Source organism: Crassostrea angulata, chromosome 10 (genome assembly GCF_025612915.1).
Source record: "Crassostrea angulata isolate pt1a10 chromosome 10, ASM2561291v2, whole genome shotgun sequence".
In the NCBI taxonomy this organism is placed as follows: domain Eukaryota; kingdom Metazoa; phylum Mollusca; class Bivalvia; order Ostreida; family Ostreidae; genus Magallana; species Magallana angulata.
In genome coordinates, this window is record NC_069120.1 from 28570568 (window position 1) to 28591272 (window position 20705).

Here is a 20705-nt window from a genome sequence, read left to right on the forward strand (position 1 = left end):
ATTTGTCATGTTCCACGTTTGTAAGATGGCGACAAAGGTAAGAATTATATGTCAACAAATCCCGGTAGATTGCCGTATATCGTGTATTTAGGTCGCCTTTATCATTTTCCCTGTCTGATAGACATCGAGTTTAAACATTTAACTTTACAGAATTGATTCTATATAAGCCACGCTCAGTGCAAATTCGGAAAATGACAATTATGCAGAATTGAACCAAGTTGGTACTTGACGCGAGAAAACTTAATTACGACAAACATAACTATATTATGAGTTCCAATGTTTTGTTTTAAGTGTTATGTGCTAAAGAAGGAGCAATGCATGATCAGTTTCAATTTTGTTTTGATTTATTTCCTCAATTCACTATATTATATATAGTTAATTATTGGAACAAACCACTGGTCTCTTAATTTTTATCAATAAATAAATTTGTTTAATGTATGAAGAGAGAGATATATACACTATCTATATATACATTCATCAGGTTTATTATATTTATAGGTAGGGTATGTTATATATCTCTCTTCCCATACATTAAATGGCTTGTTGATAGAGATTCTGAGGCCTGTGAACAAACGGAGAAATATGTATCCTATTCAAATTGTTACACCCCACCTGCACCAAAGGGGTCCGCCCATTAAAAAAAAAAATCTGTACATGTGTAGTGCAACTATTTTGAAATAAAATCATTAGCCCTGAAATTGATGCTTTTTATGCCCCTCCTCGAAGAAGGGAGGGCATATTGCTTTGCTGCTGTCTGTCGGTCGGTCCACCAACAGTTTCCATTCATTTTCTTTGCAAAGGATGCACATATTGAAGTGAATTTAGTATACGGGTTTATCATAATAATATCTAGGTCAGTATGATTTTGGGTACAATCAAGCAATTTTCGACAGAGTTATGCCCCTTGGACATAGAAAAATTTCAATTATTTGCAGTTTTTGTTCATTTTCATTGCAGATGCACATATTGTAATGAATTTTGGTATACAGATTAATCATATTAATATCTAGGTCAAGTTTAATTTTGGGTACGATCAAGTGTAGCATTTTTGTTTCTGTTGAGTTATGTGCCTTGGACTTAGAAAAATTTCAATTATATGTAGTTTCCGTTCATTCTCATCACAGATGTTTCCAAGCAAGGGGGCATAATGACTGCAACAGCTGTCCATTGATTATATTTATTGCCATAATTTGAAACTGAGGAAAATTTTGAAATCAATTTAAAAAAATCAATTTGATAGCAAGGAACCAAATTTATACACAACAGGATTGCGGTGGTTTTTCTGTTTTTTTAATAGGTACATGTACCTATGACATTTAAATTATTTCTAACTATTTACTGTTCTTCTCTTTTCGGTTGAGAAAAGTCTCTGATTTAATATTTTATAAACTGCATAGCTATGAGTGAATACTGTAAATGCAAGAATAAAACTTATATTAGCTCTTGAATTTTTTTCTTATCAATTTTCTTTCAATAAGTACTGAAAAAGGTTTATGCACATCTATATACATGTAGTATATCATAGTTCTGTTAGCTATTCAAATAGTGTATTACGATGAAACAAATAATTTACCCAGTACACACTATTACATCTGTATAGGCATTGTTTTAATTGCAGGCACATTTTATATAACTAAGTTGTAAGAAAATAAGGTACCTTCAGAATATTTCTGCAAATTTTTAATACAGACACATATTTTCCAGAACATGTACTCTGTTTTGCTGTTGTTCCTGCCCCTCCTTAGCGTTTGCTCGGGTTTTTATGTACCTGGTGTTGCACCAAAAGAATTTCAAAAGGATGCCATTGTTGAGGTCAAGGTAAGAGATCTTCAGCTATTGAACTCTAAATGATGTCGTGAAATCTTTTTGGTTTAATTATGTTCATTTTTCCGTCATGTATTTATACAATAACTATGGGATATATATCTGTAGAATAACTCTGTAATGAAACCACGTAAAGCCTCTGAGTTAAGGAATAGAAAATGAAGCTTTTCTATCGGATGAATGAAACTTGATAATATTTGCTCCTATTAGGCTGTGAAGATGACAAGCATCAAGACCCAGCTGCCTTATGAGTATTATTCTCTGAAATTCTGTGAACCCAAAGGAGAGAGAGAATACAAGATTGAAAATCTCGGTTTGTTCATACATTGTAGTACTTCATATTTGTTCTAAATCTGTTTAAACTTGCTCCAAGAATCATTGCATGGAGACCATTTCAGTGTACAGGGTACTGTCAATAATGTCTTCCTTCACCACATCATTATTTTTTTTTAAAGTTTGAAACGCAATCTTCACATAGAGCTATAAATTTTTTGGAACTGAAGAAAATATAGGATGTTTCTTTACACCCGTGATAAAGTTGTGTCTGAAATTTATCTCATCATCATGTTACATATTGCTTACAATATATTTACTATTCAACTTCATTTTTAATTTGCAGGTGAGGTTCTCAGAGGTGACAGAATTGTCAATACTCCTTATGAGGTAACGTTTGTTTAGCATTTTAAAACACACAAAAAAGGTTTCCTACTCTAATCCTGTCATTTGTGTCTAAGAAAAGTGTATGATATATGTGTTTTTATTTCATTGTCTTCAGATAAAAATGGCCAAGGATATGCCATGCAGAGTTCTATGTAACTCTATCAAACTCACAGCCAAGGAGTCTAAACTTATGGCAGAAAGAATAAAAAAGAATTACTATGTGCATTTGTAAGTTGTTGAACATGCAGACTAATAATGGAGTTTTTTTTTTTTTTTTTTACACATGTAGCTTGTTATTTCAATTTTCTTAATAAATCAGATTAATTTGCGAAATGGCTCTTCCATATTTAGTGCAATGATAAACGTACCGATATGTTGGCAACTGTTATGAAAGATACTTTAACTTCAGTGTTTTGATTTCCAGAATTGTGGATAATTTGCCCTGTGCTACACAGTTTAAAATGATGGATTCCGACCAAGTTCAGTATGAGCATGGTTACAAGTTGGGATTTGTTAAAGATGGAAAGGTAAAAATAGAAAAAAAATTAGCAGAGAGTTTAAAAGTAGGTGATAAAAGTTTCAATTTGTATTGTCTGTGATAAGGGATTTATTAAGATGGAAAGGTTAAAATACATGTAGAAAAAAATTACCATTGAGTTTAAAAGTCGGTGAGAAAAGTTTCAATTGAATTTGTCTGTGATAATTAAGCAATTTTTATAATGTTTTAATGAGATATTTGAGAGAGTTTTATTGGACTGTCATTTTTTTTTAATATTACAGGTGTATCTGAACAACCATTTGAAAATGTACTTGAAATACCACACTGATGATGAGTAAGTACTGGCAGAAAAGACAATGTTTTGAAAGATGTATATTACAATTATTATTGAGATATGTATAATAATTAGAATAGGATTTTGGAGAGAAATTGAACATCAGACCTAAAAAAAAAAAAAATTGGCAGATAATTTTAATTAATAATTTTAACATGTATGAGTTGATTGAAAAGGGTTTGAAAAAGAACTTTTTTAAACAAAAAATATATTAATTATTATTTAGTATAGTTGTAAAATGATTTGTTCATGATGTTATTGATTTTTTTCAATTTTTTTAATTTATCTATTAAACAGTATCGACTATCGTGTGGTGGGATTTGAAGTTGAACCTAAAAGGCAAGTTTGAACATTCACTTGTTGTCATAGAAATTTTTAAAAAATTCGTTAAAAAAATGAGCCAAAAATAAGCAGCTGTAACCAATGAAACATTTTGTAGTATTGTGCTAGATATAATGATAAATTTAGTGATATCAATGTTAAATTTGAAAATGTTATTTTTTAGTGTGAAATTTGGAGAGCTGAACACAGATGCAGATGGAAAGTGTGACTTTAAGAGCAACAAGCAAAACGCAATGGTACAGCTGCAAGAACTGAATGAAAACGGTAAGGGCAAGAAATATATGCTGGTTTCCCTTCTTGCAATTGATACAAGATTTTCTTGTTCCCTAAGTGCAGTCCAAAGGGATACCGTAATGTATCGTGTATAATACGCACTCGTGTATAATACGCACCCCCCAAAGTTGACCAAAAAATAGCGAAAAAAACAGCAGGTCCTATGTATAACACGCACCCAAAAAATGGCGAAATCAACGGCCGCAATTTCCCCCAAAACAATCGATGTTTCGTGATAATTTTATAATCCATGCGCAATTTCTTTAATTTTGTGATCGGAACATAGCACAATGATGAAAATCGACGGCCGCCATTTTTCCAAATAACTATCGATGTTTAATGATAATTTTGTAACCCAAGCGCAATTACTGTAATTTCGTGATCGGAACATTGCCCAAGGGATATTAGAGTCAAAGTTCTTACAATTTTACTTAAAAAGGACGGCATGATTTACATGGGCAGTATCAAATATCATTAGACACTTCATAAAACAGTGGAAAAGTTGAAGATCATCATACATAGGGAAGAACGGCAACCGAGCTTAAAAGTTATAATGTTTACAGATATAAACCAAAACAACATCAAGAGAAATGATTTAATTGATTAATTATAGTCAAACTCATTGATTGTTGTTAAATAAACAGTCTGAAGAAACGTATGTATGTCGTATATCGTCATTATCAAGTCGTACAAATGATCGATGTATTTTTAGCAGTGTCTTTGTAAAGCAATAACGTTTAACTGCATAACTGGACACGAAGTAATCAAGTTTAATAAAATCAGAATAATCGCTAATCTTCATGCACTTGAAAACACCCTGTGAAGTCCGACACAAGACAGGTGCATGCTTCTGATACCGGAAATTGTTAAACAAACATTGACCACGCGCCGAGTCAACAGGTGATTGCTTACGTAATGGCGAATACACTGGCGATATCTAAACTTGTTTTATGCAAGAAATAGTGTTGAGAGTGGATAAATATTTCAATACATGGAAATAAAACTAAGAATAAGGTATTTCTGATGCAGTAAATTTAGTATTTAGTATACACTCATACAACTTGCATAACGCGCTATATCAGCAGAAAATATACACTCATACAACTTGCATAACACGCTATATCGGCAGTCACGTCTCCCGAGGTATTAAGAATTACGGCTTGAAAAAATGGGGTAAAATTTTAGTCCTATGTATAACACGCACCCCCCACTTTTGATCAAATTTTGGCTGAGAAAAAGGGGTGCGTCTTTTAACCCCAAGGAACCCCAAGGAAACCCCAAGGAACCCCAAGGAAACCCCAAGGAACCTCAAGGATACCCAAAAGAACCCCAATGACAAAAATTGATAAATTTTAATACCCAAGGGTCTTATTGGACTTCAAGGGTCACCTCTTTGTACCCCAAGGGTACCCCAAGGAACCCCAAGGAAACCCGTAAGAACCCCATGGAACCCAAATGATAAAGTTATTAACCAGTGATACCCCAGGGGTCTCATTCGAATCAAAGGCTCACCCCAAGGTACTCCAGTGAAAGAAATTAATAACTATTTATACCCAAGGGGTCTCATTTGAATACAAGGGTCACCTCGTAGTACATGTACCCCAAGGAACCCCAAGTATACTCATTAGAACCCCAAGTAACCCCAATAATAGAAATTAGTAACTAGTGATACCCCAGGAGTCTCATTATACCCCTGTACCCCCACAAATGAAGTTTAAGGGGGTATATTGGTTTCACCCTGTCCGTCCGTCTGTAGATGCAACTTTGTCCCCCCTATAGAATTTTTTACTACTGCATGGAACAGTCTGAAAATTTGTACATATGTTGATCACCATCTGAAGATGTGCACCTGTAATTTTTTTAGGATCAGACAAGATTTAATGATTTTATGGCAGTTTTCATTTTCTTCATTCCATATATTGTTCACTGATGTTGAAAAGTAAGGGAGGTAATCTTTACAGATTTTATTAATTAATTTATAGCATTAAAATACCCTAAAATATATTTATATAAATACATTCAAATGGAGGTTTTTTGTCTTTATGCGTTAACTAAATTTGTCTTTTATAAGTATTCTATCAACTGACAATGGCCAGAATTTTTGTTTGTCAATGATAAATTCTTAGGAGCTGGCTGAATTCATTTGTCCCAAGGGGGCCATTATCTGAGCCATGGTTTAGATGGAGCATGTGTGTATGGAAAATTGATAATCTGTAAAATGGGCAGTGGCTTTGGGGCTAATTTAAAAGGAAATAAATAATAACATTATTAAAATAAAGAAGTGAACTATTTTTAGAAGTTGTTTAAATTTATTAGTCATGCAAGTAAATTGATGAAGTGACCCTATAGGGAATTTAATTTAAATTATAGATTTAAAATTACTGATATGATTGTAGTGTTTCCGCAATTTTAAAATTGTTTGTAATATTAAATTTTCTTTCTTACATATTTTTACATAGTATGGTAATTATGGTAATGTTTTGGGAGTTTATTAAATTTAACAAGCATGTCAAAGAAAATCATATATAAAGTCCTATGGGATCAATTTTCTGATATGGAGTTCCATTGTACCATAGCAGAAAGTGAGGAAAATTTGAATCATTTAACTGCATCTGTTAAGACTCTAATTAGAAAGATATTCAAAGTTTTATCAACAGAAGAGCATTGCTTGGCTACCGGTATTTCCATTTACTGCAAAGGGTGGGATTATTGTCATTTTGTTGGTTTTTCATTAAAACAATTAAATAAAAAAAAATATCATCAGATACATTAATTTGTAAATATATTACTGTTATACATATGTATTTAAAGTGATAAGTACCCCAAAGAACCCAAATGAATCCCAAGTATACCAATGAGAACCCAAAGGATACCCTTGAGAACCCCATAGATACTTCAATGGTGGAAAGTAAATTTGATGACCAAGGCCGGTCTCATTAAAATTCAAAGGGTCACTCCTGATACCCCAAGGATACCCCAATTATAAAAATTGATAACTATTGATACCCCAGGATACTCATTGGAGTCCAAAGGTCAACTATTGGTACCCCAAGGATACCTGTAGGAACCCCAATTGCAAGGTACCCAATTGATAGAATTTAATAACCACCCCAGTGGTTGTACTGTAAAACATATTACTAATTAATACCCAATTACTCAATGGAATATCATAAAAACATTTGGGCAACCCAAGGAACACTTGTGATACCCCAATACATACTGGTATGATAAAAATAATGGCTTCACCATCACTGTTGCAATATATTTACCTACACCTACATCTCCTTGTTTATTGGTAGACAACCCTTGTGAATTTTGGGTGTCTTCCCACTTTGCTATAATTCTGAAATTTTTATGGGTGACTGATTTTAGCTAAGTGGGAAAGGTGCTCAGGTAAGGGTTTCAAAGAACAAAGGAAATTAATTACAGGTAAATTATAGTCTGTTCAATTATTGACCTTAAGCAAATTATTAATAAAAAAAAAATAACAGGCAGTTTTTTGAGATTATGTTTAAAATGAAGTAAAAAAAATTAATTAGATACTTGTAATAGAAGTAAATTTTGATAATTAAAAAGGGTTTGTTCTATCATGATTGATCGTACAAGCTAATTTTTATTATGGCTTACGGCCATCTAGTTGCCGGATGATCTTTACGGCAAAGAGTTCAGTTATCTGAACATGCGCGACAAAAAATAGTTCTATTCGAATGTTGCAAAGTTAACTGTTTGTTATTCATAATAAATATCTTTAAGCAAGATTATACTTTCCATATGTTATTATCACTTATTTTATTGTAACCAATATTGACTTTATTTAAATAAACTCGAAATCTAACGCGAATGAATATTAACTGCAGTGTTTTCCCTATAGTCTGTCCCAAGATTTTTTGGATGCAGATTTTGCACGATTACTCGATAATTATACATATCACTGAGTTAAAAAGATATCCATTCAATAATATGAAAAATTTCCAAGACATCTGCTATATTCATAGTTTTTCAAAGTCTAACAGTTAACCTACACAGCCAAAAATTCGATCCTTACGGGAATTTAACATTGGAGAAAATGGCTACCACTTCGGCAGGGGCCTGTCATTATTCACATAAGTTCGTGTCTATACGTAATTTTACGTTTGTGACGTATGTAACGTCGCGCACGTTGATCGCGTTCACGCTTACGTTCGGAAAGTTTCTGTACTTGCCGTTTAATTTAACACATCTGCTCCGAGAATAACCAAAAATATAGGCCTAATATAGTCTGCTTTTGACTTTAAAAAAAAACCTTAAAAACAAGAAGAAGAAAAAAAAGATGCCTATGATTAAGGGTGGGAAGACAGTCAAGTGTATGGAGGTAAAAATTTTTTCTTGCAACTCGAGTTTTTCCGATTTTATTGCAAAAAGGACTTCATTGTTTCTATTTATTCTACAGTATACACATTAATGATATCAACGTAGCGTAATTTGAAACCGTTTAACGGTAAAATCTTCCATCCAAATGTTTTATTTCTCCATTATTTCTTTGAGATTAATACAGTATTTTGAAAACACATAGGCCTACCTTGAAATCATCGTTGAAACTATTCCTTATCCTCAGAAGAACAACACAATTATCATATTTTAAACGTCCATAGCAATCCAAAAACAAGACCATATATCACCACCTGGACATAACACTGCAAGATTTGAATTTCAAGTTACATCCTCAACGTTTTCTTTGCCGTTTTTGCATAGAGGTATGCATCACACAGTGTCGCCATGCTTTCCGCTATGCATACTTACATGTATTATAAGCAAACAATCTTTTCCCAATTATTTCAGATCCTAACAGTGATAAGTAAATGTAAAGTTGTTATTTCGTTCAATCTTCATAAAAACGTTTGCACCCGCAGAGAGCGTCGCTAACTTCGATCGACATCGATCTCAGCATGAGGGAAAGTGTTTAACGGTTAAAGAACTGAACTTATGAATGAGGTATATTGAAACTGGGAGTATAAATCGGTAATAAATGCATAAATAGAGGGGCAATTACTACTTGTTTTAATATAATGTGCCTTCTTCGACACCTCCGCCATTATCGAATGTTGGGGATTTTCCAAGATCTAAAAATAGCACAATGTTCCCTCAATGGTGTTACCTTGGTTGTGCTATGATTGAAGTGTTTATTTGTCGTAAAAATATTGGAAACTTGAGACCAAATGTACTGAAATAAGAAAACAATATACAGTTAAGCTTGATTGCAAGTCATATACGGAAGCGATGTCACATTACTATAACATAGAGACATCGTATAGTATGCCTCTGAAAATGACTTTGTATACATGTCATGTGAAGAGAGACTGACTGCAAATTTTAGTTATAGTGCAGTAATTAATTTTAATTAAATTTGGTGTCAAAACAAGTTTGCTGTAATTGCATAGTTCTGCCTGTTTCTCCCCCCCCCCCTCCAAAGAGTTTATCTCTGTACAAAGGGAAAAAAAATAAAACAGAAGGTGTTAGAACTGCCTTGTGAATCTATATTTCTTATAAAAGCTTGTGAAGGTCAGCCTCTTAAAAAAGTAGAGAAAAATATGAACAATTATACATTTATGAAATACAAATAAAATGGAATAATACTTGTTGGTGTAGATTTCATGAGAATTCATTAATTATAGTACATAACATGCAGTACATTTCATCATTTGGTTATATTATTTTTACGCGCAGTGATTTCGCGCTGGCTGTGGCGCTGTTACGTTGCACCGTGCACCAACTCTCGCGCAAGTTCATAGTGCGTAGGATTACAAGGTATACTGATATTTGAGAGCATGTTGGTTTTAAGTGTTTTTGTGTCCTATATAAAGTTGAATGAATTTACAGTTAATGTACTTCAGTCGTTGGATAAAAGAAAGAAACAAATTGTTTCAAAGTGGAGTTTGAGTCTGACATCATCATTATTATTTTATGCAGTCTATGATTTTCCTAAAAGCAATGGTGGTTTCAACCAATTGATAAAAGAGGCATATAGATTTCAATCCTGTCTGTTTCGGTCACTAAGGTTCGATCAATCAACAAATGGGGCATGTTGATATCGGTCCTGTTAGTTTCTATAGATCTATGAATTACATGTAGCTATAGTTACTTTTTATAGAGCTATAAATAAACTAAAGTTTCCGTAAGAAATAGAGGGAATCATACTCGATCCATGTAAATATAGTCATATCAAACCCGTAAGCCATTATGGCCCTTCAGGCCTTTGATTTCATGTAAAATTACTCAATATTCATTCTTTTGAGGAGAAGGAAAACTATGACATTACTACCCCTTCTATGTCCCTTATCAAGAACCTTGAAAAAATAAACATTATATGGTTCAAGTTTTGGGCTGTTGATTTTAATAATGAAAAAAACTATAAATGTTAATTTTATAAGAAATGCAGAGGAATTATCACGTACATCATACAATTTGGCTATAGTGGTTATGATATAAAAGAATTAAATGCTCAACAACATGCATGTACATTTAGGACTACATTTTCAGACTGATGGAACTATTTCAATATTTTACCCCTGATATTCAGAAAAATTCTTGTAAAAGGACTATATATATGATATGGGCCTAAAATGGCCCCCTAAAATGAACATCATCATTTTTTTCTTTGTACAGATATATATGTGATGTTTTTACATAATGTTCATTTTGATTCAACTGCCCAGAATTTAGAAATATGACATCGTAAAGACAACCTTTTCCTGCCATTTTTGCATTTTTAGCATAAAACAGCTTGTTTTCAAGCAGTTTTTCTTTCAGAAAAAATAGAGAGCATGCTTGAACAAACAAAATATTTTAATCAGAGATGTATCTAGCCAAGGCTAATAAGTGACAAAAAAAATTTCCCTGTTCAAGCATGCCCTCTATATTTCCCATTCATAAAAAGATAAGAAAAATGTAAATTTTTGACTGATTTTGATTGAAATATAGAAATAGCGTCACTTCTGACGTCATTTTCTGCCAGTGAGTGCAAAAAAATTAAAAAAAAATAGGTGAAAAATAAATTTTACATCAACTCTTCTAAAATATAACATATTATTGTACCTGAAACACTTTCAAAAATTGCGAATAATGGGGGCCAAATTTAACTCATATCATATATATAGTTCTTTCGTACTTCAAATCACCATCTACCAGTTGAAGTGTGAAGATGGGAAGGTATCCCATTAAATGAAAGATTTTGTCCTCTCTGTTACAAAAAACGTATAGCCGATGAATTTCTTTATATTTTAGAATGTGATGCAATATCACAAGTCCGAAAAATTTATAGACAAAAATTTTTCGGCTAGACCAAATGTGTTTTAAAGTATTACATATTAGGGTATCCTTGGGGTTGTATGGTGTATCAAGAGTTATAAATCTGTATGATTAGGGTATCTTTTGGAGTTCCTTGGGATTTTTGTGGGGTTCCCTAGGGTTTATAGAGGTTTTTAGAGGCGTGTCTGGGATACCAATGAGTCCCCAGTGGTATCAAGAATTTTTAATTTGAATTATTAGGCTATATCCTTGGGGTTCCATTGGGTTCTATGGGGTATCAAGTTTTATGAATCTGTATTATAAGGGTATCCTTTAAGTTCCTTGGGGTATCCATGGGGTTCCGTGGGATACCTAATGGTGTCTGGGATATCAAAAAGCCCCGAGGGTGTATCCAGAGATATAAAATTGTGTTATTAGGGTATCCTTGCGGTTCATTTGGGTATCAAAAGTTATATTACTGGGTATCCTTGGAGTTCCTTGAGGTATCCAGTCAGGGATAACAATGGGGTATCTGTATTATTACTATTAGAGTACTATTAGGGTATCCTTTAGGTTTCTTGGGGTACCCATGGGGTTCCCTGGGATACCTTGTGATTTGTCTAGGATATCAAAGAGACCCAAAAAGTATCAAGAGATACAGTGTATCCTTGGAGTTCCATAGTATATCAAGAGTTTTAAAATTTATATAACCAATACATGTATAAGAGTATCCCTAGAGTTCCTTGGGGTATCCGTGGGTTTTGTCTGAGATACCAATGAGTCCCTACGGGTATCAAGAATTTAAATTTGTATTATTAAGTTATCCTTAAAGTTCCTTGAGGTATCCTTGAGGTTCTGTGGTGTATCAAGAGTTATGAATCTGTATTTGTAGGGTATTCTTGGAGTTCCTTGGGATATCCCTGGGGTTCCCTGGGATTCTTAGAGGTGTATCTGGAATACCAATGAGTCCCCAGGGTTATCAAGAGTTTTACATTTGTATTACAACTTATTACGGTATCCTTGGGGTTCTATGGAGTATCAAGATTTATGATTCTGTATTATTAGGGTATTCTTGGAGTTCCTTGAGATATCCCTGGGGTTCCCTGGGATTCCTAGAGGTGTATCTGGAATACCAATGAGTCCCCAGGGTTATCAAGAGTTTTACATTTGTATTACAACGTATTACGGTATCCTTGGGGATCTATGGAGTATCAAGATTTATGACTCTGTATTATTAGGGTATTCTTGGAGTTCCTTGGGATATCCCTGGGGTTCCCTGTGGTTCTTAGAGGTGTGTCTGGAATACCAGTGAGTCCCCAGGGGTACCAAGAGTTTAAAATTTGTATTATTAGGGTATCCTTGAGGTTCCTTGGGGTTCTATGGTGTATCAGGAGTTATAAATCTGTATTATTAGGTTATCTTTGGGGTTCCTTGGGGTATAATTGGGGTACCAAGGGTAAGGGGTGACCCTTGCACTCTAATGAGACCCCCTTGGGTATCAATAGTTATTCATTTCTGTTATTGGGGTATCCTTGGGGTTCCTTGGGGTTTCCTTGGGGTTTCCTTGGGGTTTCCTTGGGGTTCCTTGGGGTTAAAAGACGTGCCGGAGAAAAAGTGCGTGTTATACACGCGACATTACGGTATATTTTATTTCATAATCTTATTATAAATTCAGCCTTGTTTTGATAGTTTTATTTTTTTTTTAAAGGTGAAAATGAGATATAGGGGATATATTTTATTTCATGATAAATATAGCAATGTTTTGATTGTTATTTTTTTAAGGTGAAAATGAGATACTGTACACCTACGATGTAAAATGGGAAAAGAGCGACATCCGCTGGGCATCCCGCTGGGACATCTACCTGACCATGAGTGATGTACAGATTCACTGGTTCTCCATCATCAACTCGGTGGTGGTCGTGATTTTCCTGTCAGGTATGATGTCATACATGTATATTCATTTACCTGTAATGAAATAGGAATGCATACTTGTACTTCATTAAACCAGTTCAGAGATTGTTCTGAAAGATGAATGATGAAAATGATTTTTTTTTTAATTTGTGAGGCTTTTCAATTCAGTAAGAGTACTAATTAAATTGAGTTTTGTATAGATATGCCATAGTCTGATTTGCTCAAGAAAGAGTGGAAGAGATAAAAGATTTTTATTGAGATTTTATTCTTTGATTAAAAAACAAGAAAGAAATATTTATGGTAAGAGGTCTATGCAGAGTGTATGAATATGTTTGTGTATTTTGTCCCCCAGGTATATTGACCATGATTATGGTTAGGACTCTGAGAAAAGACATTGCTAGATACAACAGAGATGATGATATTGTAAGTGAGCTGATTTATCATGAGTTTTTAGATTTAAAAGGCAAAAAATTAAATTTCAAATAATTTTTAAAGACCACATACCGGTACACAATAAAGAAGGTGTGTGATGTGTGATTTTGATTCTTCATGATATTACTTTACCTTCATTAGGAAGAGACTTTGGAGGAGACAGGATGGAAACTGGTCCATGGGGATGTTTTCAGACCCCCCAAACACACCAAGACCCTGGCCTCTCTCCTGGGGGCGGGGATGCAGATCTTCTTCATGGCCCTCATCACTATATGTAAGATTTCAAGTGCTAATTCAAGCATGTTCAAAAAACATTTTTTAGCAAACATTTGTGTAGAAAAATATTCTAAGCTTTAAAAATTTCGTAAAATTTTGTTGTTAAAATGTAAAGCAAAAGTGACGAACTTGTTTTTCTTGACATTTGTGTACATACACGCACATTGACTCCCTGTGAGCTCAAAGCTTTCTTTATTGTCAAAAAACCTTAAATCTGTATGGCAGATATTGACTCGGAAATAAATGACAAATTCATTTTAAATGTTGTACATCCTTTTTATTACTTGTATATTTTAAACTTAGTGCTTTAAGCCTCATAATGGACATCAATCTTTGCAGTCTTTGCCATGTTAGGAATGTTGTCCCCTGCATCTCGTGGAGCTCTAATGACAGCTGGCATTTTCCTATTTGTTTTCATGGGGTAGGTTGAGATTTTTTCACACAGAAAATCACCAATAACCTTTATATTTCAAAGTTTCTTTTTGCCCCTGTTAAGTTTGAGATGAAAAAGTTTGAATGTATCATCTATTTTCTGCTTGAATTATACTCAGAACTTTTTTTAAACTTTAGAATTGATCCTTTTTTGGGGAGGGGGTGTTATCAGTTCTTTAATCAGTAAAGCATATGTGTATATATAAGTGTATATTTTGATGATAACATTTGATAAGAATATTTAATATATTGTTCTTATTTCGAGAAAAAAACCTTTTTTCCTCATTTGGCTTTTATAAATTGAGGCTCACATTTGTTTATTAATTGATTAGTGTTAATCCAAGTCTATCCTTTTACAGGGTTTTTGCAGGGTTTGTGTCAGGCAGGATTTACAAAACAATGAAAGGACAGCAGTGGAAGAAAGCAGCTTTCCAGGCAAGATTTTATAATAATTTCTTCCTAAATTGCTCATTTGCTCAAGATAACTTGTAATTTAAGAACAACAAAATGATGTGTACACATATAATAATGATTACTGCGTTAATTGCAGCCTAATGCTTTATGGATTCCAATGTAGACATTTATTGGAATTGTAGTACATGTAAGTTTAATAGCGTTAGCTACCCCATCTCATTCTTACATCTTGGTGGTCGACAGTGTTTTATGGCATATGTGACAATTTAATCAGCATAATTATGATCCTAATCGAGAATGAAGCAAAAACATCTTGATTTTTTTTTCTTAGATAAGAAGACATTTATTATTTATTTCTCTTTGTAGACTGCAACACTGTATCCTGCAGTAATGTTTGGAACAGTCTTTGTGCTGAACTTTTTCATCTGGGGAAAACATTCGTCTGGTGCTGTAAGTATGCTCTTCTTGTTGCAATTCTCTCATTATGATTAAAAAGATTTTATTTAAGCATTAAATGCTTATTTTTGGATGTCGTCGGTCCTATGACACACCAAGCGGTGCAAACAAATTGAAAACCGCACGTGAGCGTTTATATTTGTGCTCATGACACATGAATTAGCAAAGTGTATTCATAGAAAATTGAACGTCGTAGATTTCCAATGCAAACATAAAGGGAAATATACACGGAATGTAGATATTTGTACGTGAAGGCCTGAGATATTTTTTTGTCAGTTGATATATCTACATGGATTATTATTTGTATTGTGACTTCTTACAGCTACCATTCACCACCATGCTAGCCTTGTTGTGCATGTGGTTCGGTATCTCTGTGCCTCTGGTTTTCCTGGGATATTTCTTTGGATACAGAAAACAGGTTTGTGCCCATTCACATTCTAATGGTGTGTGTGACTTTGTCTGTGACTTACTTGCCAAATGTTTAAAATTAGCTTTCTTATCAATTCAGTCAAGGCTGTAGAAACTCTGAATTGTAAACACTAAAAATTTGGCTTTAAGAATTGTATGTAAAAGATAAATGAAAAAATAAGATTTTAATCGATAACTATTTAATTTTTCTTCCTTTGTAAGATTGCAATCAGTGGTCTTGAATGTCTAGATCTCCCCTGAAAAAAGTTACTATGTACATGTATCTTTTCAGTGCTTCATTGACTGTTACATATTATGTTAATAAGAAAAAACAAATTTTGATCAAGTCTCATGGAGAAAAATTATCTTATAATAGATGTAAAACAAACATTCTTTCACCATCCATGTACATGTATCTCTTATATTCAGCCCTATGAGCACCCAGTGAGAACAAATCAAATTCCCAGACAAGTCCCAGAACAGCTGTGGTACATGAATCCTGCACTGGGGTAAGTGTAATTAAAATAACAGAAGCTGTTGCAGTTGAATATCATTTCAAAAGGTCGCAACTATTGAGTGTTTTAATTCCCTTCTATGCTGATATTTAGGCAAATGAGATTGATAGAAAAGCATTATAGATAAAATATCCACCAAGTCTATTAAATCTACACTTTCTTATTTTTTTGTGATACGGACAGCAAAGTCCATCCTTTTACCACTAGACATTTATTTAGGAATGTTGATGCATATAAACATCCGATCAAAAATAAACATTTATTTGTGGATTTAATTTATAGTATACAATGAGAAACTGGATGCTAGTGTTAAAACTTTATGGGTAAATAAAATGTCTATATCTCTCTTTCAGAATCATCATGTCAGGCATCTTGCCCTTTGGAGCTATGTTTATAGAGTTATTCTTCATTTTTACAGTAAGTGGGATTATTCCTATAAATGGAATTTATGGCTACTGCAATTTGCCTTGATAAATGCATGAATGGGGTGAGGCAGAGATGGTCCATTTGACAGCTATTTGAAATGAGCTCTTTCTGTGTGCTTTGCAGGCAATATGGGAGAACCAGTTTTATTACCTGTTTGGTTTCCTGTTTCTTGTGTTCATCATCCTGGTCATCTCGGTGTCGCAGATCTCCATCGTCATGGTCTACTTCCAGCTCTGTGGTGAGGTAAGTAAAACCTAAGATATAATGTACAAATAAAAGCCCTCATAGACACGTATGGGTGAAGTTATGGTCATCTTCCAGCTCTGTGGTAAGGTAAGTAAACCAGACATATAAGGGCTGGGTAAGCATAAGAATTAATGTAACAGGTAAAAACCCTCATTGACATGTATGGGTGAAGTTAGAAGATATAAAGTGATGCAAGGTACATTCTTGGGTGTATAGGAACAGAATTGTATGTATGGGCGATACAAGAGTTAGCTGGAAGCTAGATATGAATCTGGGAAATGGAAGGGATGGATTCTCTCAGAGTTTCCATTGTGTTATTGGACCCAAGTTGTCCAATTTCATTGTACTCGATAATTTTTACAGAGTGCATGTGCTGATTGGCAGTCTTAATAAAATTGTATTTAGTTATCAAAGAATACTTGTATTACACATCAAAATATTGTGTATGAATCAACAAGTATTTTATTATTTGAAAACTTTAGCGATAATTTATGTTGGTACCATTTCACTCATCATTGAAAATGGAGAAATGTTATCAGTTCAGAATGCACTCACAATATAATGGTATGTTTCCATTTCCTCTCCAGGATTACCATTGGTGGTGGAGGTCATTCATCGTATCGGGAGGATCTGCAGTCTATGTGTTTGCATATTCAATATTCTACTTTGTAACAAAGGTAAGTTTCCAGTCTTTTTTTTTAAAGTTTGTCCCTCGTACTCTCCATTTTACATTTTGAAATCTCTGTTATTCATATAATTTGATTTGCATTGCAAACTCAGCTAGGCAAACATGCTATGACTTAGTAAAGTGCCGGGATAAAATTCATATAATACATATGTAAAACAGATAACATCTTAATAGTTTGAAAAGTGGGGTTAGGATATACAATGTATGAAAAAACATTTTATATCCAGTATAAAATGAATTTCTTTCCATATACATGTACCTTCATTTACATTTAAGACAGACTTTACATGTACATTTTTTATCAAACATTTTCTGGGTTTTTACAGTTGGAGATCACAGAGTTCATTCCCACGCTACTGTACTTTGGCTACACTCTCCTGATGGTCTTCACGTTCTGGATTCTAACAGGAACCATCGGATTCTATGCCGCTTATTTCTTCATCCGAAAAATATATGGGGCCATCAAAATCGACTGATATTGCGTGGTTTATTTAGTTCTAGATAACAATTTTTTTTATTTACGGTAATTTTTTTTCTTCTCTATTTTAAGTCTGACCTATTGTACCTGATTTTGTTCTCAATTTTTGGGAGACATTACGGGGTATAACAGTCATGACTTGGGGATCATAAGAAGTGTGGGGCGGATCAAATGAGGTGGCTGTGATTTCTGTCAACAGTGTGGAAGGATCTCATCCTTCAGACGAAGGAGTCTCTTGAATGTTAAAATGGATTATCTACGCTCATTAAGCTATGTGTCTATATGTGATATATCAGTATATATATATATTGGTGTTAAATGTGTGAAGTAGCCTTTGAAAAAATGCACTGCGTTTGTGAATGTTATTGAAAACTATGCTTTTAAAGAGGTGGAACATTGTTATTATCCCCTCTATAGAAAAACTGAAAATCTGAGCAATTGCCAGACTTTTCCACCTTAAATGCATCTGTTGCAGATCTTATACATATGTACAGGAATATTAATGTTTGACAACGATTTCCTTGCATCACATTATTGATATCTAGAACACAAGTACATACTTGTATGTATTTTTGAGAAATGAGTGTTAAGGCATACTTATTTGTAGTTGTCATGTGTATGCACAATGCACATGTACGTAGATTTTGTGAGTTTGTGGCATATACTAATATTAAATAACTGTTGGGGCCAAAATACACTCAAACCTTATCCTCTTATCTGTGGGTGATATTTTTTAAATCTGCATTTAGTTTTCATATAATGCACATCCTTGCATGTATTTTTCTTTCAACCATGCACATCATGATTTCCTTTAGTCTATATACAATGTACTAATTATTTTAATTAATGTATTTTGAAAAAATGCAAAAAAAAAAAGAGAGAGAGAAAGATTTGTTGAAATATCGACAAAGAAAATAAGAAGTGTGAAACAGAGTATATTTATTTTGTGGTGATTTGAGAATGACTTGGATGAAAGTTGATTGATGGACTTCTGGATTACCAAACTTTGGAGAAAAAACTCATTGACAGATTCAATCAGAATGAATGTTGAGATAAGCTAGTACAATATTTTAAAAGGGGCAAATTATATGTACTTAGCCATGAGTTTGTCTTATTTATTATGTTACCTGTGCATGTACAGTGTAATTCTTCTTAAGTTTGTTTGGGTGTTTTCTACATACCTATAGATAATTAAAAAAACGTTTTTTGTCAAGTGTATGTGAAGTTTTGTGTGTGAATTTGTTCATGTATAGATATGGAGTATCCCGGCATTGTAGTTTCAATTAACATAAACATTCCCTTTATATATTACATGTAATACCAATGTAATAGACAACTCACATACCAATGTAATGGACAACACACATACCAATGTAATGGACAACACACATACCAATGTAATGTACAACACAAGAATACATGTTACATACTTAGTATTAATCTTGGCACTTAATTGAGAAATCCTATGACAAAAGACCACAAACCATAGTCATTATTTTAATACCGGAGTTTCATGCGCTAGTATAGGTATTCATTTTTTCTGTCCTCTTTATATTTGTTTATTATTTTTTGAAAAGAAAACACAAACTGATAAATCTATGAACATTCTGGTATTTATCAATCATTTGTTTGTGTTACATAGATTATATTTTCACTATTATTTTTGTATGTGTTTTTTTTTTTATAAAGAAAAGCATGACCTTTGCGTGAACATCTTTTATTGTTGCAAGTGTTAATGTATGAAATGGATTGTTATAGATCCACCTTGGGGTTTTTGTTTTCTTCATGACTAAGCATCAATATTATTGACTTTCCTGTGTTACACAAATGTAAATAATGTTAGCGCTTTCATTTAAGATTTAAATATTAAGGAGTGTACATGTATGTATGAATAAACAAATATGTTTTAATTGTTTTATGGTCACTGATTCGAGCCTCGCATCGACTTCTGTTCCAAATTGCTCCCAGGTTTAAGAGGGCTCAACGGTCGTTGACATTTTTAGACTGCAATAATCTTCTTCAGAAGAAGAGCTCTATATAAAAATATAGAAAAATATGGAAATTCGAAAGGTAGAATATATGAATTTTTTCTTTACTAAATACACGTAGTAGTTTATAGCTAAACAAATGATTTTTTAAAATGTTAGGTAAATCTGATGGTTAGTTTGTCGACGTCAAACCCCCTTAAATTGGTCTAATGTTGCATTCGAATCTGTATCGTCTGCTTGCAATTTTGTGGAATTGAAATTGGAAATCTGCTGGGGGATACATAAAGTGTAACGGCAAAAATCAAGCAACTGGGTCAGTGATTTAGGTCATAATAACTTCTGGCCAGACAGTCGGGTAATTCACGTTAGAACGAATCTTGCCACTACATGTATATTATTGTCAAATTCCTGCAAGTTAGAGTTGTCAAACTTGCTCTGTAATACAAGATTTTTTTTAACACAGATAGGTGTGCGATAAATTCAAGTTATGCAGTACATTCCATTTTAAGATGTACCTTGAATGTTACTTAAATACTTTACATTGACCTGCGCATTACATGTTGTGTGTACACATATAGCGTAGGAAATATCTATTTATGTAACTGTTGAAAGCATACAATTTTTCATTGACTGGGTTTCTCTATTATGAATAGCACATAGACATTTACTTTGTTAGACTCTTAAATGTTTTACAAAAATTAATACATCATCGTTGGTGCTCTGAGTTACGTTTGCAGGGGGTTGCTTCAGCAATGGAAAAGTGTTGAATTTTAAGAAGTCATTGTTTGCACTAATCTATATTTAAAAAAATAATAATGATTAAAATCATCCGTTAGATGA

At 33.4% G+C, this 20705-nt stretch overlaps 1 protein-coding gene across 1 annotated transcript; it reads left to right on the plus strand.

Moving 5' to 3' along the window:
* The first annotated feature begins 1704 nt into the window (after positions 1-1704).
* On the plus strand, positions 1705-19787 carry LOC128166232 (transmembrane 9 superfamily member 4-like). The gene is made up of 20 exons (XM_052831258.1): positions 1705-1818; positions 2035-2137; positions 2444-2487; positions 2600-2712; positions 2909-3011; positions 3265-3317; positions 3615-3656; positions 3823-3923; positions 12978-13130; positions 13459-13529; positions 13680-13812; positions 14154-14235; positions 14606-14681; positions 15027-15110; positions 15439-15534; positions 15954-16033; positions 16393-16456; positions 16589-16708; positions 17299-17388; positions 17726-19787. Exons 1-20 carry the CDS (start codon positions 1708-1710, stop codon positions 17873-17875), a joined length of 1869 nt encoding a protein of 622 aa, XP_052687218.1. The 5' UTR covers positions 1705-1707; the 3' UTR covers positions 17876-19787.
* Positions 19788-20705: the final 918 nt, after the last annotated feature.

What these genes read in the sequence shown, in the direction of transcription:
- LOC128166232 (XM_052831258.1), top strand. Translation starts at nt 1,708, where the DNA reads ATGTACTCTGTTTTGCTGTTGTTCCTGCCCCTCCTTAGCGTTTGCTCG. An exon ending in ATGCCATTGTTGAGGTCAAG is followed by an intron (nt 1,819 to 2,034) that starts GTAAGAGATCTT and finishes TGCTCCTATTAG; the next exon opens with GCTGTGAAGATGACAAGCAT. An exon ending in TATTCTACTTTGTAACAAAG is followed by an intron (nt 17,389 to 17,725) that starts GTAAGTTTCCAG and finishes GGGTTTTTACAG; the next exon opens with TTGGAGATCACAGAGTTCAT.